Source organism: Lepidochelys olivacea, assembly GCF_965140295.1.
Source record: "Lepidochelys olivacea isolate rLepOli2 genome assembly, chromosome: 10".
NCBI classification, from domain to species: Eukaryota; Metazoa; Chordata; order Testudines; family Cheloniidae; genus Lepidochelys; species Lepidochelys olivacea.
The window spans coordinates 27,540,482-27,567,102 of NC_140420.1; the positions used below are offsets into that span (position 1 = coordinate 27,540,482).

General features: G+C 37.1%; 1 protein-coding gene across 29 annotated transcripts in view; it reads right to left on the reverse strand.

Moving 5' to 3' along the window:
- The window catches only part of RBFOX1 (RNA binding fox-1 homolog 1), a 2,420,635-nt gene that overhangs the window by 25,604 nt on the left and 2,368,410 nt on the right, over positions 1-26,621 (reverse strand). For 25 of the 29 annotated variants that reach the window (XM_084641975.1, XM_084641956.1, XM_084641958.1 and 22 more), the window contains 2 exons: positions 23,785-23,824; positions 11,501-11,565 (listed from right to left, as the gene is read on the reverse strand). In XM_084641975.1, coding sequence (XP_084498101.1) covers positions 11,501-11,565; positions 23,785-23,824 — 105 coding nt within the window. The remainder of the gene's footprint in view (positions 1-11,500; positions 11,566-23,784; positions 23,825-26,621) is intronic. The other 4 variants (XM_084641955.1, XM_084641957.1, XM_084641980.1 and 1 more) reach the window with 1 other exon arrangement.

The window sequence follows — 26,621 nt, forward strand, 5'->3', positions numbered from 1 at the left end:
CATAGCAGATTAGAACTGAAACAAATACAGTATTGAGCAGAAATTACAGTGGGAAGTATTAGCCTATCTGCCATTAGCAGCCCATCTCTGGTAAAAGCAGCAAGGGATTTACTAATACAAAAGGGCAGCATTTAGGTTTTATGGACCAGTTTCTCAGCTGTTGTACATTGATGCAGCTCCTTTGAAGCTAATGACTTTAATGGAATGACACCAATTTACTCCAGCTGAGGATATGGCCCTCCGTATCAGTGGCAATGACAGCCCGTAACTGTGATGTGAAATTTATACATTTCTAAATAAAATTATTTTAAACACTTTAGGTTTTCTACATGCTCTAAATCTTTCAGGGTTTTGTTTGTTTGTTTGTTAGGGAGAATTCCAACCAGACTGATGGTTGGCTGGCTGAATAGCATTCTTAACAATAATTTACAGAGAAAGGTAAAATCTTTTTATAAAGACTCCCCGCCTCTTCCTTCTCCTGAATTTCAGTATCAAGGCTATTAAAGGACTGCAACATGCTGACATTTAGTTTAATATGTGTTGTAAGAAGGCTGATTTTGCTATTATCTTGTTTTATATTTCCAGTAACTATAAGATCAAAGTCCATTATCATACTTGTAGCATTTAAATCACAATACATGGAGACAACAACTTTACAGTTATACCCAGAAATCAAATACTCTCTTAAATGAAGTCAAAGTATATTATAAACAAAATAGATCTTTTCCTCGCTTGTATTCATCCAGTAGTATCCAGCTTCAACAAAACTGCCAAAAAAGTTGGGTGAATTGAATTACACTGGGAAAATCTTTACTACCATACTAATCTTGTTCGTACCAGACAATTTTTACCCAAGCAGTTCACTGTCAAACCTAACTGACAAATGTGACTAAGATGGGGTAGGGGGACATAGGAAGGGACTGTTTTTGTTCCACAAATATTCAAATGTGAAAACTGTCATGATATTCTGCACCTGGATCTCCCACTTTCGAGTCTGGAAGTAAAGGAATGTCACCCAAATTTGCTGCCATTCCTCTTCTCCTGGGGGATGTCCTTTTGTAGATTTTGAAGTGAGGCTAGAAGGGGTGGAGGCCCTGTCTTTGGATTTCTGCACCAAAATCCAGTACTGTAATAATGTAGTATGTGGGGAGTATTGCCTCATGTTGAAAGAAGAGCCCCTCTTCTTGCCAAGTGAAGCAATCAAATTAATGCCTCTGTATTACTTTTGTCTAGGTCCTCTCAGTGGCTGGTACTGAACAGCTGCAGAGGGAATCTAGTCAACAGCATTATGGTTCCAGCAGGAGCCAAGCACCAGGGAGAGTAGAGGAGACTCAGTGGAGCGAAGCGATGTCCCTTCAGGTGATGCCCTGTCCCACAATTTTGTGAATGTGAACCAGGCAGGAGTGCTTCAATTTCAGCCCTATTAGTGGCGGTGTTTGTCCCGTGGAAGCGGGTGAGGTCACACTGTGTAGAGCCCAGCATTTTGAGCCCTGGGCAGCACTGAGCAGGATTGAGCAGCTGACTCCCAGCATGCTGGATCTGACTTTCCGGCGGCCTCTTACTGCCTCACAAGTCCCTGTAATTGCATGAGTTACAGGTGACTAATGCCACCACTGGCCCAGAAAGGAGAGATTTTCACTACTAAAAGCACCTTTCACTTTCAACAAAAAAATTGTGGCAAGAGGGGGAAAAATTCTCTTTTGCCAAGTTGCTGAAATGTGAATTCTCAAGAGCAGTGAGAATATGGTGCAGCCATATGGGAAACTGGCCATCCCAGTTTAAATTTGAAAGATTTTGCCAGAATTTGGACAGAATTAGCTTAAATTAACAATTGCTGAAATTTCTATAACTATTCTCTCACCAAAGTTTCTGTAAACATGCTTTAGTTTTTGACACTTACACATTTTTGACCCACAGTCAAAGTAATATTTTACTTAATATATCAGTGGGATTTCTGTGCATGTGCAGAAGTATATCCAAAATTATGTTAATGGTATTAAAGGACTAAGGAGTAGAGCTTTAAGAATAAACACCAGCAACTTGGTCTGTCTTCAATAGGAGCAGGATTATACACTAATTCTTTTGTATTTTGACTATGGTAAATATTTTCAAACTTGGGTGCTTAAAATAGGGCACCTCAGTCCGTATGTGAACAACTAAATGAGTGACCTGATTTTCAGAAGTGCTGAGTGTCTGCAACTCCCACTGAAGTCAATACGAGTTGTGGCTGCTCCAGCATCTGCGAACATCAGGCCACTTATGTATCTAAATTTAAGCATCCACATTTGAAAATGTTGAGCCTGATTCTCTTTACACCAAGGCTATTTTATATTGGTTTATCAGCATAAAGGGGCCTTAAAGTGAGTATATATTTGCACCCATTTTAAGGGCTCTTTGGAGCACTGCTAAAACAGTGTAAAGTGGCCTTAGTGTAAATGAGAACCAGACCCTTTGTCTATTGAGCACTGTGAACATTTTAATGTAAAATATAGACTAGAATTGATTTTTGAAATTTGTAATGGATTTTATGTCATCGTTATATATATATGATAATTCACTCATATTTCATATTAATTCTTTAGTGCAATATCACTATCCCTCAATAATATCATGACATTTCCTTATTTACTCACCGATTCATATATGATATGGTTTTACCAGTCTTCTTTAGTACAGAGGTAAGTGATATCAAACTCTTTAACACTTGTTAATAAAGTATTAAGCCTTCCTTGCAAATTATTTTATCTTCTGACTCGTTTGAAAATATACTTTTACTTCCTATTTTATGATATTAGCTTTGTTCACACCATAATAGCCATCAGGTTGACTTATCACTTTACATTACAGTTTGAGGAGATAAATTAATGGTCAAAATATTGTATATTAAATTCTTTGTCGGGTCAAATCAACCCCTCATCTAAGACAGATCAAATGAATTTCATGAAGTTCTACAGGTTGATGGACCTTTGCATGAGACCTTTAAAATGAAGGTCCTATGACATTCTGTATGTATGTGAAAGATTCCTTGGCATCCTTTGCTAAGTTGTCCAGTACTCGGATTATCTGCCTGTTTACCAAAACTACAGCTGGCAGCATTTCAGTTATGCGAAGAGATTTATCTGTGAATATACAGGTAATAAAGTTCTTTGGGATCCTTTGAGATGACAGCGGCTACAACAGATAAATATAAGATTGTTAATTCCTACTTTCTTAAGTTCACTTTCTCTGGATAATATCATTTTAAGTATGCTCATTTAGTACGTTTTCACCTCCCCACAAATTGCTCTGGATTGCCATTGATTTCCAGCCTATACTGTGCTCCTAGCTCCTCATTCCATTATTCTCTCTCCCCGTTATCGAATATACTAAATTCCTTCCCAGCTTTTACAACTGTCAGGGTTAAGGTACTTAGGTTCACAACACTTGTTTGGCATGTTTTAATCTACTTTTTTGTGGTCTATTGAGTCAATGATCTGAAAATTAAAAACTGTGTAATTAGGCTTTGACATGACCAAAATCGCTGTTATGGTCCAGCATGTCAGTGGCACAAGCAGAGACCAAATAACAGTTTTGGTCTGTTGGGTTGGGAGTCTATGTTTTATAACTCCCTGAATCCACATTTGCCCAGTCTGGTGAATATTACAGATCTAAAAAACAAAATTACATATTCCTCCAACATTCTGTAACAATTCAGAGGAAGACATTACAAAGTGTTTGGTAAATATGTAACTGTTTCTTAAAATATAAAGTTTAGTACTTTTTTCTCTTTGCTAAAAAAGGGGAAAAAACACTAAAATGTACCGAGGGAATATATTCATGATCACATCTATATACCACTAAGTGTCTACCCGAAATAACTGAAGCAAGACGACACAAAAGTTACAACTCAAAATATTTTCTGATATAGGCCAAGATTTTTTAAAAATGGGTGCCTAAATCCATATCTGGCACCTAAATAGGTGGCCTGATTTCCAGACGTGTCAAGCACCTGGCAGCTCTCACTGAAGTCAGTAGAACCTACCGGGTGCTCAGCACTTTTACAAATCAGGACACCTATTTAGGTGCCTAAATACGGACCTATGCACCCAACTTCAGGTAATCATGTATGGAAATACTGGCTGTAGTTTTCCTCTACCTTCTCTCTCAGTTTTTATTTCTTCTCTTTCTTCCCCCCCCGCCCCAAGCTAAGTGCCAGGCTATATTTTAAATCTTAATCTTTAAATTTAAAACATAGAATAGAAATTGAATAGCTACTGAAGAATAGCTTCCTCCCCCCCCCACCCCCAAAGATGGTGAAGCATGGGATTAGTAGCCAATACAGGTGATGTAACCTCTGAAGTGCAATACCTGTAACAGGTGAACACCACTGCTTCAGGCAAAGGGGACCTGATTCACCATAACATTACTCCTGCTTTGCACCAGTGTAACTCCACTGATTTCAGTATACCTCGTGTAAAACTTGAGCAACATAGTTGTAAATCAGTATTAGCTCTGTAAAATATAGCTTTGTAATTTTACTAGTTCTCTCCAGTCTGTATGAAATTTAATTGTTTTCCCTTGTGGTTTACATGGGAAAGGGGTGGCTGCTAAATGAGAATGGCTTCTAAATGATGATATAGAGTATTATTTATCTACTTGGGAAAAGCTGCAAAATTTAATGATTGCACACTGTTCCAATTATTACAGAATAATTTTGCAATTCATTAATGTTGTCTTACTTCTGTAAACTCCTATCATTTGTTCTGCAGATAACTCCCTAGATTTAATTTCTCTCACTCTCCATATCCATATTTTTAGCTCTATCACTTGAATCTTTTCTTCCAAATAAATCCTATTTTTTTTTCTTGCACTCATTGGCCACATTCCTCCTAATTCTTTCACCAAATTGTTCTGTAACAGCTACATTTCACATCTAAACCAACAGTTCCCAAGGTATAATCTGAGTGCCAAATATGGAATATGTAGCTATAGATGCGAAAATACAGACCTAGGAGTCTAATGTGTAAAAGTCCAAGTCTGCTCTTGCTCTCTAGTGGCAATATAAATTACTTGATTTTTTTTTTCATTGCTGGGAAAGTAAGCCAACCAGATTTAGCTACCACAGATGGCTATCAGAATGAGTAAGGGCCCGATCCAACTCCCACTGTATTAGGCCCTAAATGTTTCAAAAGTGCTTTAAAGATGACAAGCACTGCATAAGTGTTATATATCATTATGACTATGTTATGCAAACTTGAATGCAGCCTTTGGATTCCTGTCAAGCTGCCAATATAACTCAACTCAATCTCAAAGTGTGAGCACATTTGTACAGATGCTCGAACTACGTTAATCAGTATAGGATAACTGATCTTCACCTACCACTTCCTGGGATCCTTCTAATTATTGCATATTATAGAATCATAGAATATCAGGGTTGGAAGGGACCTCAGGAGGTCATCTAGTCCAACCCCTTGCTCAAAGCAGAACCAATCCCCAACTAAATCATCCCAGCCAGGGCTTTGTCAAGCCTGACCTTAAAAACTTCAAATGAAGGAGATTCCACCACCTGCCTAGGTAACACATTTCAGTCACACTTCACCACCCTCCTAGTGAAAAAGTTTTTCCTAATATCCAACCTAAACCTCCCCCACTGCAACTTGAGACCATTACTCCTTGTTCTGTCTTTGTGAACATGTATAGATAGGCAAACTTCAAAAAATGGTTTGGAGATTCCAGTTGGGACTAGAAGGATAAGTGAAACTCATGCTATGTCTTGGGTTTGTTTGGGTTTTTTAACTCATTTATCCAACCTTATTAATTTGTACTGTTAAGGAAAAGTTAGCACATGTGACTCCATTTTGGTTTGGGGCCCACCATTGTCTAAAAGCAAGCACATCATGCACCAGGAGGAGTGTTCCTTAGATACTGCATTCCTGTGAAAATCCTCCTCCTTGTCTCCAGCCTGTCTGGACTCCCGGTATCTGTTCTTTGTCAGTCCCTAAACTCTCTATCTCCTGGCCTTTGATGTGAGGCCTCCCACCCTGATAATAAAAGTTACTGATGCATGGCTTTAGGACCATGCTGTGTCATTAACATACTAGTTTAGCACGAGGAATGCACCAAGCAGGGATAGGTGGTAGATAAGAAAAGGGTTTGTTTATTGGCTAAGGTTTCCGATGCACGAGGGCAACATGCTTTGCTAAAAGGTATATAACCTTTGTATAATCTGTATTCGGGGTCCCCTCCTGGCTAGCACGGGGGCACCACGCTCGAGCGTAATAAACTTGGTGTTTTTTAGGAACTCGGCAGTTGTGGACTTTGTTTATGTGCCTCAGCCTAGATTCGAACTGTGCGTGATCTATCAGGTGTAATTTGTAGCAGTTGTGTGCGTGTCCTACCAGGTGTAATTTGCAGCAGTTGTGTGCGTGTCCTATCAGCTATAATTCGTAACAGTACATACACTTTCTACGGATTAATATTCTTTCTCCTGCATCTGATGAAAAAGTGTGCCTATTAAATATATTGACTACAACTATTTAAAATATCAATCTTTCTATAAAATTCTTTAATGGTAAATTAAACTTTGGCTCAAGGTCCTATTATATTTTATATGCCATTAAATCCTTAATTTTTATATATCAATTGGTGAAATTCCCAATAAAAAGGAACATTATTTTAATGAAATGATGACACTGTCTTTCTTCATTATGTATTCACAAATGTAAAGATATTTAAATCCTAAAATATTTAACAATTTGCCTAAATCTACCTAAGCCGACCAGTTGTATTTTTTCAATTTTTAACCTGGGTTTGATTTTTGAGCCTTTGATAACGTCTTCAGTTAACGTTATATGTCTAAGTATTTTATTATTGGGATTATTGATTAAAAATATCAAGTACTATTGTCAATTCCTTAATCAAAGAGAACAGCTGGATAGAGTTATTAACTTCTGTATCTATATATGTTACCAGTTTGACAAAAATAAATAAATCAGTCATTTTAAAGATAAAAAGATTGGAATAACTGGGATTTTGCACTGAATTGATAAGACTATCTTAAAATACAACCTCTGTATAAGTTTCCTATTTCCAGCTATTATTCAAAATTCTGTATGTGTCCAAAGAACATATACCACAAAAACCAACCAAACAAAAAGGTCTTTTTACACTACAAAGTGCATTTTGTCTGTAAAATGTTTTATTATACACCTTTCTATCATCTCTTATTTTTCCAAATCGTATAACACATAGAAAGAAAATCCAGCTTCCAGTGTCTATGGGTCTGATCCAAACCCCAATGAAGTCAATAGGAGTTCTTCCACTTAATTGAGTGAGATTTCAATTAGACAATATATACATACTTTGAAATCTCAGAGCAAACTACCTCACTTCATGTGTGTGTGTGGGGGGGGGAGGGGTCAGGATGAAGTGTGTGTATATATGAATACCCAGATACACATTCATAAACACACACATAATTATAATTAAATAAGTATTATATTGTTAGCAAGCAGTACAAGTGAAAATAATTTTGCCTTCCAGACAAGGCTTACTTGTTTTTAAAGCTTTCATACACCACCATATATATTTAAACACATATTTGCTGTTAAAGTTAATATGCAAGAAAGGAACATTTTTCTTATTCTGATCAGAGATGCAACAATCAAGTCATAAACACAAAACCAATAGCCAATCAATGTGAATAAATCTGCCCTTGGGCTTAATTCAAGCAAGCCATTCACTGAGCTAATGTGATGGATCTGTCAAATCCGATACAGCATTACAGACATACTAGCAACATCAAGTGAACATGCAATGACAAAATGACGATACGCCCCACTGCCATGCTTTGACTGGTTCTACCTCATGAAAATAAAATTTGATAGCTTTGCCAGTTTTCTTTAAGTGAGACTTAGATTTAAGCCTTTACTAGCATCTATATTTTAAGTACTTTTTAAAATGTAATCTAAAAATCAAGTAAAATCTGTACTTAAAATTAACATATTTGTTTTAATTTATTTTGTATACCTTTACAAATTGTTTTCCTTTAACCAGCCTCTCAGGTTTAAGAGCTTAGAGGTCAAAGTTCAAGAGTGGTACAAAACATATATCGACCTAAATACTACATTTCCCCCCCTACCCCCTTATCAGTTGGAAGGGAAAGAAATTTCTGAGAAACATTTTAAACTAGACTGTTAAAAATGTGAAGGTTTTGATCAAATTCTTCAAAAGGCTCAAAGCTTTAAGTTTAATTTAATAAAGTGAAAGACTGCATAGAGAAAACATGTAGCTCTGCTTCCCTTCTGAAGTTGTAAAATGATTTCTTACTATGTTGCTTCATAAATAAAGCAGACTTTTATCTTTTTACAGGTTTGATAAGTGAGTGGAGAGATCTGTAAGGCCTATTTCAGTTTTGATTGAATTTGACTGTCATTACATATGTATGTTTTCTTCTGTTAAAAACTACTTAATTTTTTATAAGGTTCATCATCTTTCCTTGCCACCTTAGTCTCTTCCTCCATATTTGTTGTTCATTGCCTATATCCAGCAATCTTTCCAGGTGTGACAAACAAGGATGTTTCCTCACAACAGTTCTACAGCACCAATCATTATCCGATGACTTGAGGTATTGATTCTGGAATCCCAAATCTTTCTGTTCACCTTCTGTTTTTCTATTAACAAAATATGCATCCAGTCCAAACAGTTACTCTTTCCATCTCCTCACTTAAGACAGTGTTTCAAGATAGGGACCTTGTCACTCATCATGTATATGATCTGTGACCCAAACAGTACTTTTTTTTTCAAGTAGTCTTTTCATGCTAGAGCACTGCATCACAGTATATGCTTGGTGGCATTCAGTGTGTTTGCCTGGGCACTGTATTAACATATACAATAAATATATCTTGCTGAGAATGGGGACTCATATCCACTACAAAAACGAACATTGTGTGACCAAATATGTAATACTCATATGTAGCACAAGACAGCAAGTGATGACTACATTTAGAAGAAAGGATGCTAATAGTTGTCCTGTATTTCAGCATTTGCATTCAGTATTAGAGATTAACTCAAATTTTGCCAAATAATAATTTGCAAAATGCTTAAGGGAGTCAGGAATCTAAAAAAGCCCCTAATTCTGACATAAAAACTCACATTCTTTAATGAAAATTCAGTGAAAAGTTAATAAAATGAACAAACAAATTTGTAATTGACTGTAATTTGAGGTATCCGTGTTTGCATATAGTTTCATATATGCAACAAAGTTTTTGCATGATTTCTTTTTTAAAACTAGTTTTAGGATTCCCGGATAGAAAAAAGTAAGTAAAATTATATCTTTGTAATTAATCCAAACATCTTTAGTCAACTGGGGGTAAACACATTTAACTCAGAAGCCAAATAAAAAAAATCAAAAGAAATTAATCAATTTCAGATACCTGTAATTATGCAGCAGGCTCAAGTTATTTCAATTCTAATTATACACAAAGAGTATATTTGAAAATTCAGTATACTAGAGATATTTTTCATAATAAATAATTAAGGGTTGTAACTATTGCATTACTATAGATACCATCTCAATCTTCTTTTACAGAATTTAATCATACTATATCTTTTCCTTTATTAAGTTTTTTTTCCCCAATGTCATGATTATTTTTATTAGAAAGGTTGACTCACTCTCTCACTCCCCAACTATATTGTCAATATAGAAGAATAGGTAAAAATCTTATATTTTACCTTATGGTACCTGATTTTTCTGTTTGTTTTATAAGTAGGTTCATTAGTTGGTAATTAAAGCATTTAGGCTTCATCTTGATATTGTTCACTTCCCCTAAGTACTACGTAAATCTACAACCTTTCATTATAGCAACAAGCAAACCCTTTTAACTGACAAAGAGAGATCTGAACAATATCTGGGAAAAAAAAAAAGGACTAGCAATATGAGATTATTTATGATTTTGCCTTTTTGGTTTTAAAAACTTTTTAGGATCAGAAACTAGTTTTGCATTTGAAACTCACAAAAAATACTGTAGTTGCAACATGCTAACAACACACCTTTGTGGAAATGAAATGAAAACTACTGCGTAGCACTCCATATGGTAGGTTAACCTGCATAGAAAGACTACATCACGAACAAGGTGCAAACAGCAATATGTGATTGACATTACTGACCCAGAATTCATATAAAGAAACTTGCTTACCTGTCTCACACAGCATGCCTCAGCCACACATGCAAATTGTTTTTATTCACCAAATTTTTTTTTAATATATCTTATTACCAGAATAAGCATTTTTAAAGGCAATTATGCATGCATAGCATTTTAACATTCACATTGTGTTCCACTTTTCTCAGAAAACAAAATCCATGAACAACACTTCTTTCTAAGAAATCCTTCCTTTTTCGCATTCTCTTGTTTTCTTTGGGAACAGAAACATAAAAATCCAATAATAATGACCATTTTAGCACCTAATACACGTCTAAATTTATACTCAAGTTGCAAGAAAATTTCTCACTGATTTCAATAAGAGTTTCTTGTTATAAGTACAGAAATGGGTCCTTAGCTCTTTCTGACCCTGTGAAGCAAAATACACACATAGCAATCTTTTACAAAATAGATACCCACTTCTATTGTGTGCTGTAAACTCTTAAACCATTTGAAAAGTATCAATGGATACTGCAGATTTTCCTACAGATAAAACTTCTGAAGAATGAATTTCCAGTGAAGAAGTAAATTCTTCTTTTTCATTACAAAATTAGGCTGAGATCTATTTTTATGCACATGCTTAATTTTACAGTGTGGCAAAATCCTGGCCTTATCGAAGTCAATGGAAGTTTTGCCACCTACTTCAGTGGGGTCAAGATTTCATCCTCTGAGCAATCCCATCGACTTTAGTGAAACTACTTACACTACGTAAAATTAAGAGTGTGTGTCTGCTGGATTGGGCTACATTGATTTTAAGAAATTCTCCACTTTTTCAGCAGTATATGAACCCCATTTTGATACCATGATTTTAACAGTTTAAAAAAAAAAAGGGAGACAAGTAGATCAACTTGTCTTCATATAAACACTCGAATAAATGAAATGTTTGGAATCCAGCTAACTGGGAGAATCATCATTTGTCTTTGATGGCCTGAACTCCCATTGATTTCAACAGGAGTCAGAGAAAATGGAAGGTACTCAACACCTTAGAGGAATAGGTTCTAAATTAACTGAAAAAGTATTGTTAAGACCAATTATGATCTTAAGCAGCAGACCGTTATGGAGCTATACATTTATTTATCTACACTGTAAAAGGGTCACAGACTATTGTTATCTCATAGTAAAGTGGCTGCTCTGCAACCCAGGAAAGTGTGTGTATCTTATGCCTGATTCTTAATGAATCACTACTCTCTATTTATAGCTCTTTGTAACAATACAGCCTAACTTTGTATACCATAGTCATCTGCAGAGCAACAAAACAGTTACAAGACTTATTTTCCACTTCCTGTATGCTAAGTATTTATTAGCAGTAAATTAGGTCTTACCTGTCACTGTAGGCAGCTGCAGTGGCAGTGGCAGGCTGGGCATACCGGTAGGCAGCATAACCACCCTGAAACACAAACTTACATTCTAATTGCATTGCTACAGCAGTTTAAATGAATTTTTTTTTTAAATTTACCAGCAACTATTTGGAATGTTCTTTTCATGCTATAAGTCCAATTAAGGGATTGGACTATATGTGAAATATTTCAGGAGGTTGTTAAGCAGAGCTGATCACAAACCCAATCAGTTCCTACTTGTTAAGATTTAATTTGACCCAAAGATCAGGATAATCAATGGACTACATTCATCAAAAAATTTTTGAGAATATTTTTCTTTACATTTACAGGTAGCAATTTCCCTTACCAATGAGGTGTAGTGCAGGTTAATAAAGCAGTGACAAATCAGTTAAAAGAAAATAAACTACAAAGCTAACAATAATTTTGTAGATCTAATATGATACCTTGCATGTGTTTGATTAAACCAATTAAATTTTTGCTACATTAAAACTCTAATTTTATATAGGTTTCTAATTTGTAAATAAAATCATAACTAAGAAGGACTTTCTTTTCTTTCTCTTGAATTAACATTCAGCTGTATGTAACAGTAATTGCAGCTGTTCAATTAAGCAAACAGACAAACAAACACACACATTTGAAAGGAATTGTGTGCAGTGATGCATTGATTATCAAACTGTGCAAATAGCAGAGCTTCCTGTTCAATGGACCACGGTGTTACATCAACCATTTCAAAATGATCTCAGCATGCCAATTAACAAACAGAGCCCAGTCTCCACAGATAACACAAACACCATTTATGTTCCAATTAGAATCCACCATCCCATAATCCTCTGGGACATGGAACTATTGTGTGTCCCCATAGAATTAAAAAAAGAGATGAAATAGAAAACTAGTTGGATCACTCAGCTTTGAATGACATTTCCCCCTGTTGTTAAAGTGAGTATTTAAATGGAGTGCTCCTATTGTTGAGGGATATGTTCACACTAAATATATGTAGAAGTATGAGGAATGGGCTTCTGTCTGCCAACCCTCAAGAAAATAGTAGCCTATTTTTAGTGCACTTCATATAGCTTTTTGTACATTGTATTGCAAAAAGTGTATTAAGTAGACTACTCTTCAAGAAATAACCTGTTTATGACAAACTTAACCGGGCCATAGGAGCTTCATTTAGCCCACTGTTCTAGAGCTTCTCCATAGGAAATTCCAGCTTATCCTCCCCCCTTCAGGGCTTTTGCTTGATTTAATCCCTCCAATCATAACAGAAATTTTGAGAAACATTTTTTTGAAAGTCAGTCCCACACACAGCTCGGCTGATGATGCCACATCTCCTTAACAGTAAGCACATAAGCTTCCCATCTACACACACAGCCAGATAGACACATTAGGCTTGGACCTTCACCTATACTTAAGGCACCTCTTCATTTCATAGTTCAAACTCTCATGTCCAACTGTTAAGGTGCCTTCTCATAAAATTCAGCCTTGCTGGAGGCACTTATGTCACGCAACCAATCGGTTTACACAGATAGCTTGCATAATATTGTAAGTGCTCTCTCTTTTGCATGAAGTCCCATCTCTGTGCCAGCTAAGAAGCACTGACATGGAATGCCTCCTTACTTCTGAGCATCTGATATTCTTTTACTGATATTCTTTTACTGACACAAAAGTATACCTGAAAAATGGAGGAAAGAAGGACAGCGTCCCTATGCACTCTTCTTGGCTACCAACACAACAGACTGAGCTGCAGATAGGCATATAGGATTGTATTAAAAACTAGTTGAGGTCTCAAAAAGTATGTGCATCAACAGGCAAGTATTGCCTGCAGGTACCTTGTGTATGGGCAATCAAATGTAAGATAATGGCACCAAGCACAAATTGAGCCACAAAGTAGTGAAGCTAGCAGAGCTCATGACAAAAATTGCAAATTTTCCTCAAGCTGTGGGCTACCAGAAGAAAGAGAGCAAACAAAACAAGAGACTTTCCCTGTTTTTTGCCTCCTCAAAACATCCCAAATCTCAAGCACTAGACTTAAAGATAAAAATAGATTTAGAATGGTACTCGTTTGTCTTCAGAATCCAGAGCGTAAGAATGTCTGTTGGACTGTAAGTCATTATGCAGTATGATATTATTGATTAGGTCAGTCTTCTATATGGTCCCTATGCTTCTCACCACTGGCACAATCCTGCAAATCCCTACTCAAATGAACAGGTTTCTTGATTTCACTGGGACTGATTATTATTTTGAAGGATTGAGCACCATGTGTGACTACAGAAGTGTCGTTCTCTCAAACATATCCAGATGTGGTAGGCTGATGTCACCAGCCTTAAATTTGATTTAAGTATAGGAGTGGTTTAACAGTCTGCTTTGTGCTAGTTAAGGAGGTGCCGCCAAAGAACCAAACTTGACCTTCCCTGGGAATTGTGTTAAACTACTTTTGACTCAATAATCTGGATTAAATTTGGAAGAAGCCCTGCAGCGACTGAGTTTAAAATGATACAAATATTACTTTGGTCCGTGTTATTGAAAGGCTTACAAAATGCTCTTGGGGAACTAAAATCATTGGCATCTGCATTTTGATGTATTTTTATATGGAAGAACTTTGAATGGGAAATACCTATCTGAGGCCTGGTCTACACTGGGGGTTGGTGGTGGGAGAGCTAAGTCTGTCTAAGTTACACAACTTCACCTACAAAAATAATGTAGCTGAAGTGGACCTACTTAGAGCTACTTACCATGGCGTCTTCACTGTGGTAGGTTGACTGCTGACGCTCCCCCGTCGACTCCGCCTATGCTTCTCACTCTGGTGGAGTACCGGAGTCGACAGGAGAGCGCTCGGCGGTCTATTTATCACGTTTTCACTAGACATAATAAATCGACCCCTGCTGGATTGAGTGCTCCGGAGGTAAGTGTAGACATGCCCTGATATTTGTGTATTTCCTCAATTTAAGTGTGCAAACTGTACAATGATCAAAAACTTGTCTGTCTCTGTTAGGTCACTCTAATAACCTTTCTTGGTCTCATGTTTGTAGGTTAATGCATATAGAACTTTTTCAAAATTTTAAACAATTTTAACTGTTTAATTATTATAAGAAGATCAACAGATGATTTAAAAGCAGAGGTCCTAATTCAGCAAAACACTTTGGAACATGCCTATCTTTAAGAACGGCAATAGTCCCAAATAAATAAATTCAAGCACGCACTTAAACACTTTGCTAAATCAGGACCAGAATCTGTCATCCAAATAATTAAAATGCAATTTAGGATATTATGTGGTGTTAAAACCACCTAAATGTATCTAAGATATTTGCTATAACATTAAATCTGGTTATAGCTTTTCAACTTCGTCTATTTCTCAGACACAGGATATTCAATAACATATAATGTACACATTTCTTTAGAACATTAGATTAAATGCACTCTTCTCATGCTTTAGTCTATATTGTTATAGACTTTACTGTTGAACATTTTATCCCACAACACTGGATTTTGGGTACATACTACCATTAATATAAGCAATTATTTATTTTATTTATCCAAACTCATAAGCACAAGAATAGTTTCAAAGGATATGCTTTGAAAAATATCCAGCCAAATTAGCTTTTTTGTAGCAAATGCACAATTATTCTGACTGTTATAGAAATATTTTATTTCCCACCTGCTATAAAAACCTGGAATTTTTGGACTAATATGTGTGGAAATTTTATTTATTTTGAAAAACAATCATTTACACAGTTTCCACCTTAAAAGAAACAAAGAAATATATCTGCCTATTATTTGTGACACTATTACTGTGTCTAGGCTAACATACTTTGGGGAAATCACCTATAGTTTCAGTGCAAGTGGTGAAGCTCCAACAACAGTAGCAACACTGGAAGCCATAGTGTAACCAAGGAAAAGGCATTCATGCCACCATTTGTTTAGGCTATTAAGAGTAATCAGAGAGCCTCTAAGGAATCAGATTTCAGAGTAACAGCCGTGTTAGTCTGTATTCGCAAAAAGAAAAGGAGGACTTGTGGCACCTTAGCTAAATTGGTTAGTCTCTAAGGTGCCACAAGTACTCCTTTTCTTTTTCCTCTAAGGAATGGAAACAGACATTGATCAGAAAAGAAAGCTACATTGTGGAGGTCAGCAAATGTCCGAATAAAGTGGCAACTGCTGGAAGTCAAGCTGACTTAGGTCTGGCCAAGGAAATTCAAATAAATAAAAACAGAATAAGGACGGTGAAGTTGGACAGCTATGTAGTGTGGATCGGAAAGAAATTAAAGACAATGTAGGTATGGGCCAAAACTAACTAAATAATTTGCCTTCGTTTTTAGTAAGGATAATATGGAACACATTCATGAAGGGAGTATGGCTGATGGAAATGAGTTTCTGGACATGGAAATGAGCACATCTGAAGTAGAAGGAAAAAATTAAAGAGCTTAATGCACTCAAATCAGGGGGACCGGATAATTGCCATCCCAGAATACTGAAAGAACTGACACATGAAATTGCTAGTCCAGTAGCAAGAATTTTTAATAACTCTATCTATTTGGGGGTAGTACTGTCCCACTGGAAAATAGCTAACATTTTACAAATATTCTAGAAATGGCGGGGGGAAGAGTGGTCTTGGCAATTGCATAGTGTTTGAGTCAGACTAATAGATCTGTAAGGCTTTAGAACAAATTGTGAAGGAAAGAATAATTAAATTAATGGAAGTACATGGTAAAGGGGATGTCATGCAACAGGGGATGATCGTGCCAGACTAACCTGATTTTCTTCTCTGAGAAAATAAACTGATCTTTTTTAGATAAGGGAAGTGCAGTAGACCTAATATACTTGGACTTCAGTAAAGCATATGACACATGAGAAATTATTAGATAAATTAGGGAAGATGGGGATCAGCACAAGAATTGTTAGGTTGTAAGGTTGGTAGGTGAAGGTGAATTATCGAACAGGAGGGAATTCATGAGCAGAGCTCCTCAAGGATCAGTCTTGGGACCAATCTTACTGAATATATTTATTAATGGCCTTGGCACAGTAGGAATGTGCTAATGAAACTTGCTTATGGACAAAAATTTGGGAGGCACCATCAGTAAAGAGGAGGATCAGATTTTAATAAAGAAAGATATGGATGATCAGGAAGACTGGAGGGAGAGAAATGAGATGAAATTCAATAGTGCCACGTTCAAGGTCATGCATTTTGGGTCTAATAATAAGAATTTCTGCTAAAAGCTGGGGGCTCATCAGTTGGAAGAAACAGTGGAGGAGAGAGACTTGGGTGTGTGGGTCGATTTCGGGTGACTATGAGTCACTAATGTGATGCGACAGTGAAAAAGGAAATATGATCCTAGGATGTATCAGACAAGGCAGTTCCAGTAGAGACAGAAGTTTTAATGCCAGTGTAACAAGGCACTGGTAAGACCTCATTGGGAATGCTGTGTACAATTCTGGACACCCATATTAAAGAAAGAGGAATTAAAACTGAAACAGTGCTGAGAAGAGCAACTAGGATGATCAGTGGAATGGAGGAACTATCTTAAAAGAGGAGACTAAAAGAGCTTGGCTTGTTTAGTCTAGCAAAAGAAAACTATAAAATACATTAAGGGAGTAAATACCCGAGATGGTAAAGAGCTATTTAAGCTAAAGGATGTTGGCACAAGAACAAATAGATATAAACTGACCATGAACAAATTCAGGCTGGAAATTAAAAGGAGGTTTCTAACCATCTCACTATTAGTGGGGTGAGAGTCTGGAAAAGCCTCTCAAAAGGCGCTGCAGGGGCAAACAACTTAATGAGTTTTAGGAGAGACCTGGACAATTTTATATTGCTACTGTATGACAGGGTTGCTTGTGATGATTGGAGGCAGGGCCCAAAAGCCATTGGGCTCACTTCTGGTTTATGTCTTAGGATCCCTAAAAGCTCAAGCTTTAGGATTTCAGCCAGGCACCTGCATAGGTCAGCGTGGGATTCCCCACCTCTCCCTCCAATTTATTCTGGGTGTTTGTATTTTTTTTTTTTTTGTTCTTCCTCTGGAACAACAGGGATGGCCACAGTTGGAGATCGGCCATCAAACTAGGAGGGCCAGGGCTATGAGGTGTCTGTCTCTCTCAGATTCTTGGCTGGATGGTTCGTGCTCACATATTCAGAGTCTAGATTGCCATATGTGGAGTCAGGAAGGAATTTTCCAGGTCGGATTACAGTGACTTTAAGGGTTTTTCACCTTCCTTTGCAGAATGTGGGTGTGGGTCACTTGCCAGGATTATCTGGGTCTCTCTCAATTAATCATTTCCCTGCCATTGTGGGGTCCTTTGGCATTGGTGCATCTTGGTCCCTCCCATTCTCTGCCCGTGTAACATAATATTTTAGACTTCTGTGGGCTGTAGTACTTTGTTGGGTTTAGCGTGTGGGTGCTAGATGGTGTTGTTGGTCGGTCCAGGAGGTCAGACTGGATGAAGGGGTGATCCCTTCTGGTCTTGAACTCTCTGACTACGGTAAAAAATGCGTATGCCCTTTCTACATTAGTTCTCCCACAATTGCTACCACTAATGGAACTACATCAGTGGTTCTGAAACAGCTTGAGATTTCCCTAAAAACATAAATGTAGACAAAGTCAGCATGTGTGATAATGCAGTCCTGACATTGCCAAAACTCCCATTGACACTGGACCTTAAATGGGACATACATCATATTTCAAGAGGGAGGCAGAAATTTTAAAATGTTTGCAATTGTGTGGTTTAATTAACCCCAACCATAAAATGCAGCTGCTGGGCTATTCCTTTCATTTTGTATATGTAAAATCCCCCATTAAATTGATTGTTAGTATGATTTCACAGCAATCCACATTCAATGTGATGAGTTTTTTTTTCATCAGTCAGTACTTCATACCTGTGGTAACTTATTGCCATACACAGGCTCTTGATACACTACTCTATAAGGAAACAGAAATGTAACGAGTTCAATGCAAAAAAAAATAAAATAAATAAAAATGCATAAGTCACACAAATTCCCCAAAGCCATTCATTCACAAGTTTGCTTTCAATATTTTACAAGGCACAGCATAATCAAGAAAGAGGTGAGGGACCGGTAACTGGTCAGTTGCCAAGGAATCTTAGTTGTGGTTTAAAATGAGCAAGGAACTTATCAAAAGAAAAAATAGAAAATCAAATACATTTGGGTTACAAAATCACTTATGTACACAAATATATATAGCCATCTATACACATATTATATATATATATTGCGAGAGAGCGAGAGAGCAAGCGCACGCATATAAACTACAGTTTTATTCTCTCCTGATAATACCTTATGGTCTACTTAATTGTTAACTCAGGGCTCAGAGAGCATAGTGACAGGTATTTTTATAATACAGATTGCTAAACTAGATCTCATGGATAGAAAGATTAATTTTATTCTCAACACTTGGGATTCTACTGTGGTGCTTTGCATGGAACTCCTATTATCAGAACAATAAAAGTTTGCACAAATATTGAGGATATAGGAACAATAATTTGCACTTCAATAGCTACTTTCATCCAAGGATCTCCAAGTTTTTCAAATATTAATTAGTTACATTTCTCAACACCCTCTCGTAACAACTATATATAATCATTTTCAATTAGTAAACTCATTGTGGACATTATGGGCTAAAGAATGTCGGCCTCCACTGGGAAGAAGGTGCAAAGAGCTGCCTTTGCCCCATTTCCCCAGTATAGGGCTTGAGCATAATCTTTATCATGCTCAGGGTGCAAAGCTAGAGCAGGAAGAGGTAAAGAAGGGGCATGTCTCCATATCTTCTCCATCTTGTCTCAACCTATGGAACTGCCCCATGTGATGGCTACATGTTGCCCTCTCCCGTATGGTGTAGCATCATCCATACTCCCTGCCTCAGGCATTACCTGCCTCCTGCTGTGTGTTGTGTCTGTGTACAGCTCTTTCTAGCATAGGGTATAACTTAATGCCTAATGTCACCTAGCCAAGGATCAAAGCTATAAAAAGCCAATGGCAGAAAATGGAATGTAACTCAGAAATCCTGATTCACAGTCCTCTGCTCAAACTCACTATGAGACCCTTCCCATCAAATATCACTCATTAAAATGATTATTGCAGCATTCAATTGTTTTAATACAACATTTACAATGCAAAACATAGGACATGAAAGGACATTTCATCCATAGATCTAAGACATTTTTTAAAAAGTGGGCATCTATAACTTGGTTGAGTGGATAGAGCACCGAACTGAAAGTGGAGATGTCTGGATTCTATTCCTGGATCTGCCACTATTATTTATTGTGTGCCCTTGGACAAATCATTTAACCAATCTGTAAACTGAAGAAAATAATGCTTACCTACAATTATAAAACACCTTGAAATCTTTGATGGTTACAAAGATGACTCAGGTCCTACTCTAACAACTAGAACATACTTAATACTGCCAGTGTGACAAATCATTACTTCACACGTAAACTTCAAAATGTTTGGCTCCCATAAGTAAATCCAAAATTATCTAAAAGTCTTTAGTGTAGGAAAGCTTTGTACATTAAAATGCTGTTATACATCTGGCTTTGTGGATGCCAGACATAATGCCATCTATTATAATCAAAAGAACACTGACTGGATGACTGTTACACTTCCACAAATTACTCGTTCTTTCTTAAAGTAGCTGCAGATATGCATCAGACCCCAACACTACCTTAATCATGTCCTTGGAGAGATGGCAATATGCACTGGGAATATAATATTACCATGCCATCCTAACAAAAAATATATGCCAATTTCTCAGTACAGTGCCCACAACTCCATATATATATTCCTAATTCTATATTTGTGTGGATTTTGTTCAGTGCACCACAACTGATGCAGGAACCTAGCAATGGGTATGGTAAATTTTACTGTGGGCAATAACACTGAGTGAAAGGGTGAGCTAGGGCCATCTCCCTAAGGGACTTCTGAGACCAGGAATGGGAGGGTTTTAAACCCCCTTTTTTTGGGGGGGAGGGGGGGAAACCACAACTCTTCTCTTTTTCACCCTACCTCCACACAGCTTAGGGAAGGGTATGGCAGTCAGATGTCCTTGAAGCATTCCTTCTGGCAATGATCCAGAGGGAAGAGTTAAGGGGGGGGGGGGTGGATGAGTTTAAAGCATTATTTTAACTGCATGTTTCTTTGTTTTCTAATGTCTGGTTTTTATTTTGCTGAGTGCATTTCCTGATTCTCAAAGCTGTAAATTTTCGGCTGGGAACATATGTATTCTAGAAGGGTACAGGAAACCGTCAGGCAATCTTAACTCTCTTTTAATTAAGTTTTTTGTTAGTGAATCAATAGTTAATTTTAAAAGGCCTTCCTTTTTCCCTAACTATGCAACCTTCTTTCTTTATTTTCCTTGTTAAAAGCACATTTTAAAAGGGAGTTCAATATCTCAGCTACTTCTGAGGCATTATTACATTCCCCTTGTCATTCAGTAGTGTGCCTGTGGAATTTTCACTTTAGTGTATCTTTTCCCCTACTATATTTATAACAGTCCTCTTATTCTGCTCTACCCTTCTGGTTAGCATTAACTCATTCTGGCTGTTTGTTGCCCTTAATATTCCATGCAATCTTTACCTGACTGATTATTATGTTTTGGATTTCTCCCTCTTTTCCACTTTGATTACATATCCTCTACCCAGTGGAGAAATCAATTGTGCATATGTCAGTAGTCCAAGATACCCCACCCCACACTTGCTACTCAACTCTGTACTGCAGGCAACCTTGACTTTGATATTCTTTATCTTTGTGTGGATTTTCCCCCCAGTTTTGCTTTATAACTATTTGCTGTTTTTAGCTTGGCTATTTTTGTGTTTTTTGAGGGGGTCTTTTCTCTCTCCTCTTTACTATTATTTGTGGTATGTATTTAAAGTTTGTTTCTTTTCTATTTGTTTCTGTTGCCTAGTCTTTCCACTGTGGTGTCATTTTCCTCTCAGCACCTCCTTTCTTCACACATTTCAGCTTTCCATTTAAAATGGCTAACTGAGCTGGAGCTTCATGGTAATCGATTGGGAGCCAGTCAATAACTCGGTGCTCTCCGGGGAACTAATACATTCTGAATCATATGTTTTCTCTCCACTGATTCTCACACATCTAGCTTGCAATCGCTCTCTCTCTCTCTCTCAATACATTTTAGGAGTAGAAAAGAGCAAGAGTTAAAATGAAAATGATGAGCTGCTTAGTACAAAGTTCTAGGTACAATGTACAAAGTAAAAATGAAAAAAAATATGTCTGCAACATATGAAAACTATATGACTTTAACTTAGTCCATCCGTCTGAAAGATAAGCATTATTCTATATCTAGAAACTGAGAAATGTATTTGGAAGCTAAGACACTGATCCTGTAAATGACAGGATATGGACATACCCCTGCATCTGTGTGGAGCCTCATTTAAGTCAATTGCAGGACCAGAGCCTAATGCCAAACAATTTCTTTGAGACTACTCACATGCTTAAAGCTAGGCACTTTCTTAAGTACCTTGCTGATCAGATTCACAGTTTCTATTTAGCATTTTCAAGCCTGTCATGGGTGTTGGTCATATTTTAAAAAAAACAATCAAACAAACAAAAAAGCATTGCTGGTGTCACTGAGGGCCCAAAAGACGTAAATTTTTCTTTCATTAGCAGGAGGCTCCCAAACTACCAACTGTTATTCTTAATATGTAACTCCCAAATACACAGTAAAGTTAATTCAGGTTCAGCAGGGCTTCTTGCCTTTCAGACTGGTGAGATGAGCAAAATGGGTGCAGTTTTCTTTTTGGCAAGAAGAAGAATTAAAACTGAAGTCCACACTACTGGTAAAACTCAACCCTGTGCAAAAGGTCCTGTGTATCAGTAAAATCCCTCTTGAACTTCCAACTCTAGATTTAAGTGAAATTAAAGCAGTACACAGAAGTTTGTGTAGGCCTTCAGTAAAGGGGTGAGCTGCATCCACTGTGAATAGTAGAGGGACTTTGAAAATCTGCAGGGTGGGAATCCTAACCCAAACTAAACACTTAATATATATTGTTTAATTTGCAGTTATTTTTTCCAATGATTGTAACCAGCCAATCTTGTCCCAACAGGAATAAACCCCTAACTTCTCCCCATAAACTCAGATTCTTTTTCTTTTTATACAAATCTATTGTCAGAAAATTTAAACTGTTTCATCCTAAATGTCTCTGAAGGATCATTGGTAATAAATATAACTAATGTTTTCTAATAATATCTAATGAATTTTTAATGTTCATACCAATTTAATGGAATCAATCTCTTTGTATCCCAATGCTGACTGAAGCACAATTAGAGTAAGAAAACCATAAAAAGATATTTAATTACCTCTATTTTTAGGATTTGATTGTTCTATCAAAATAATAAGGGAAGCTAAAGATAAGTGGCATGTCTATGAGATTTTCTTATATCAATATATTTTAAAAATTTGTGAGCCTGGGTTCTAATGATAGTTTAATTTTTTCCAAAAGAGTAACAATTAGGGCACATATTTAGAAATAAGCAGCTTCTTCATAGACTTCCTAACTAAAATCCTCAGTATGGGAAGACAATAAGTTATATATAAAATGATTATTTAAAAAATGTATATACACAATTAAATAAACCAATAGATGGAGCAAACAGCTTTAAAAATTGATAACTATGGACCAAGCCCACACTTGCTATCATGGGTAGCCACTTCCAGCCATGAGTAGTCCCACTGATGCCAGCACTACTACTCACAGTAGGAGGTACTATAGCCATCAGTTCAGGAAAGCATGTAACAACATACTTAAGTTCATCCATATTCAGGGAGAAACTTGAGAATATCTTGAACTAAGTATATACTTACATTCCCTTCCCATCAATGGGACTTTAGCACGTGCTTAAATGTTGCCCTGAATAGGGAAACTTTCCTGAATAAGAGCCTATGCCCAATAGTGTTTTCAGAATTAAGGTACTAAACCACTCTTCAATTTGCCTTGAGTTCTAAATATAAATATATTGTACTTTAAAAAAAACCTGAAACTTTAATTTTAAGGGGTTAAAAACCCCCAACACTTTTCTCATTTTTGCATTCATTCAGCACTTGATTGAAGAGTTAATTCAGCTCCACTGAACAATGGTAGATGTAATGAACAGAAAGGTCTTCCAATATGAGAGATATTCCTCTCAATTCTTTTTGACAGGCGAGGGATGGTAAATTGACAAAACAGAGTCAAGCAACGCAGCAAACTTGTAAAAAGAATGACTTTGGTAATGTACAAGGACAGCATGCACATCAATGAATACTTACATAAATGTCTGCACCATAAAATCCATCCTGGTAAACAACACTGCAAGGATGCACACACAAAGAAAAACATCCATATTAGTGCATTTCCACATGCAAACACCACCAACCCCTGCACTGCTGAGGTTAGTCTTGTCACAAGAATGGAAAAGAATAAAAGGGCACTCTTCACATTGGTTAAGGAGGTTGGTAATATTAATCAACTGTTCTTTTGAGCTTAGAAAAGGAAAACTGGACTGAATGTCATAACATCTGTATACCAGATGCCAAATGCTTAGTCAAAGAGAAGCAAAGAGTTACAGTATTACAGAACAAATGCCTTTGATCCGTTTCTCAAACTGGGTCTGAATTTTTATAAGTGCAGTGTTTAATTTGTGCCACAGCTTGCCATGGCTGAGCCTGGCATATCTAGGCTTCACAGTTCATAGCCCCAGCACTTCTGGGCTTGCTGCATCACTTACGAATGTAAAAAATAGTGCTTGAGCCCTGGCACCCCTTTCATTACAAATTAAGCACTGGCTAGGTCTCCACTTTTCCCCTGTATAAAAATGTTCAAAAGGCAATCCTGCCATTAATTTTTAATCACAATTCCCATTCACTTCATTGAGGGTAAAAATTATAGAATAAATGTAGAAAATGGCCATAAGTATGCATGCACTGAGTTGCACAGAAGTTTTGTTGAAAACTAGGTTGTAGTATACTATACAAATAGTCAAACCTTGCACTACAAATCTCTGTCTTATTTATGGGGAAACACCAGGTAGTTTTCATTTACAGGGCATTTTTACATGAGTATTAATTAACCACTGGCAGAGCCAGTGCGACTCCAAAGATGCCCAGGCATCTCAGAGTGTCCTAGGAGGCTCAAAAGTTTGTATCACTTTTAAGGCTGCAGGTTTGTCATGGCGTGAACAAAGCCATGGACAGTGTTTGTCAGTTTGTCTAAGACATTTTCCTGTGTCTGTGACTCGTCCAACAGCAGTGGCTCCAGCGACTTCCATGGCTGGGCCTGATGCCCTGCTCTGGGCATTCCAACCTGTTGCAGTGCCACTCTGGTTTCTCTTGCCCAACCCTCTGTCATGATGGAAAAGGGGGGAGCATGTGGGCCAAATTTCAGTGAGTGCCAAATTGCAACACCCAGAGCAGGGCGACAGGCCCAGACATGTGGGATGCAGGAGCTGCTGGGATTCCCCTCGGTACTGGGCCAGGATTCGAGTTGCAGTGCTGGGATGGGGAGAGTGTTGCTATGAGCGGTACTGCTGTGGGAGGGAGCCCACACCAGGGCCCATCTTTCTGTTCCTCTGACACTGTAATTGGCCTTCGGATTCTTCCCTTTTTGATGGCATGAACAAAAGATTCCTATTCAGATGCTGATTTGTATCCATTACATGTAGATAATATCCATAAGCCTTAAACCAAAACACACACACACACAAAAAAAAAAAGAAATGGGCCAAATATAAACAGGATAACTGCAATGAATCTGGCTCCAGGAATATGAGTGAACTGGTGAAATGTGTGTAGAGATGCCACATGGGCCAATTTGTAAATGAGTTCATTCCTGCCTGTTGTGTAGTTATCAGTGCTATTTACTATAAAAACATCTGTTTTGAAAAAAAAATATTTTATTCATATAAATTATGTTTAAATATTTTAAACACTGTGGAAAGTCAATATATTTTTCAATTGCCTGCAGCATTATCTTTTTGTGCTGTGATCCCGGTAGCGCTCCCAAACTAAATAAGATTTGTCATTACTTGGAGGGGAGACTTTGAAGATAGGTTTATGAAAATAGATCCTGTCAAACTAGCTTGATATCTTTTTTTGATGTGATTACATGTTTGACTGACATAAGCTATAGCATTGATGTAATATACTTAGACTTCTCTAAGGCGTTTGATTTGGTACTGCATGTCATTTTGATTAAATAACTATAGAAAGATGTAAAATTAACATGGAATGCATTAAACAGATTAAAAACTGGCTAAGTGATAGGTCTCAAAATGTAACTGTAAACGGGAAATTGTCATCAAGCGGATGAATTTCCAGTGGTATCCTGCAGAGATTGGTTCTTGGCCCTGTGCTGTTTAACATCTGTATCAATGACCTGGAAGAAAACAAAATCATCACTGATTAATGTTTGCAGATAGCACAAAAATTGGGGGAGTGGCAAATAACAAAGAAGACAGGTCACTGATTCAGAGTTACCGGGATTACTTAGTAAACTGGATGCAAGCAAACAATATGACTTTTAATGCAGCTAAATGTAAATGTAGACAACTAGGAGCAAACAATGTAGGTCATACTTACACAATGGGGACTCTATCTTGGGAAGCAGTGACTTTGAAAAAGATTTGGGGCTCATGGTGAATAATGAGGTGAACATGTGCCCCCAGTGGAATGCTGTGGCCAAAAGAGTTAATACAATCCTGAGATACATAAATAGAGGAATCTCAAATAGGAGAAAAGAGATTATTTTATCTCTGTATTGGCACTGGAGTGACTACTGATGGAAAACTGTGTCCAGTTCTGGTGCCCACATTTCAAGAAAGATGTTGATAAATTGGAGAACGTTCAGAGAAGAGCCATGAAAATAATTAAAGGATTAGAAAATATGCCTTATAGTGACAGATTTAAGGAGCTTAATCTATTAATTTTAACAAAGAAGAGATTATATTACAGTCTGTAAGCACCTACATGGGGCACACATATTTAATAATGGACTTTTCAATCTAGCAGAGAAAGGTATAACACAATCCAGTGGGTAGAAGGTGCAACTAGACAAATTCAGACTGGAAATAAGGCATACATTTTTGACATTGAAGATTATTATTCCATTG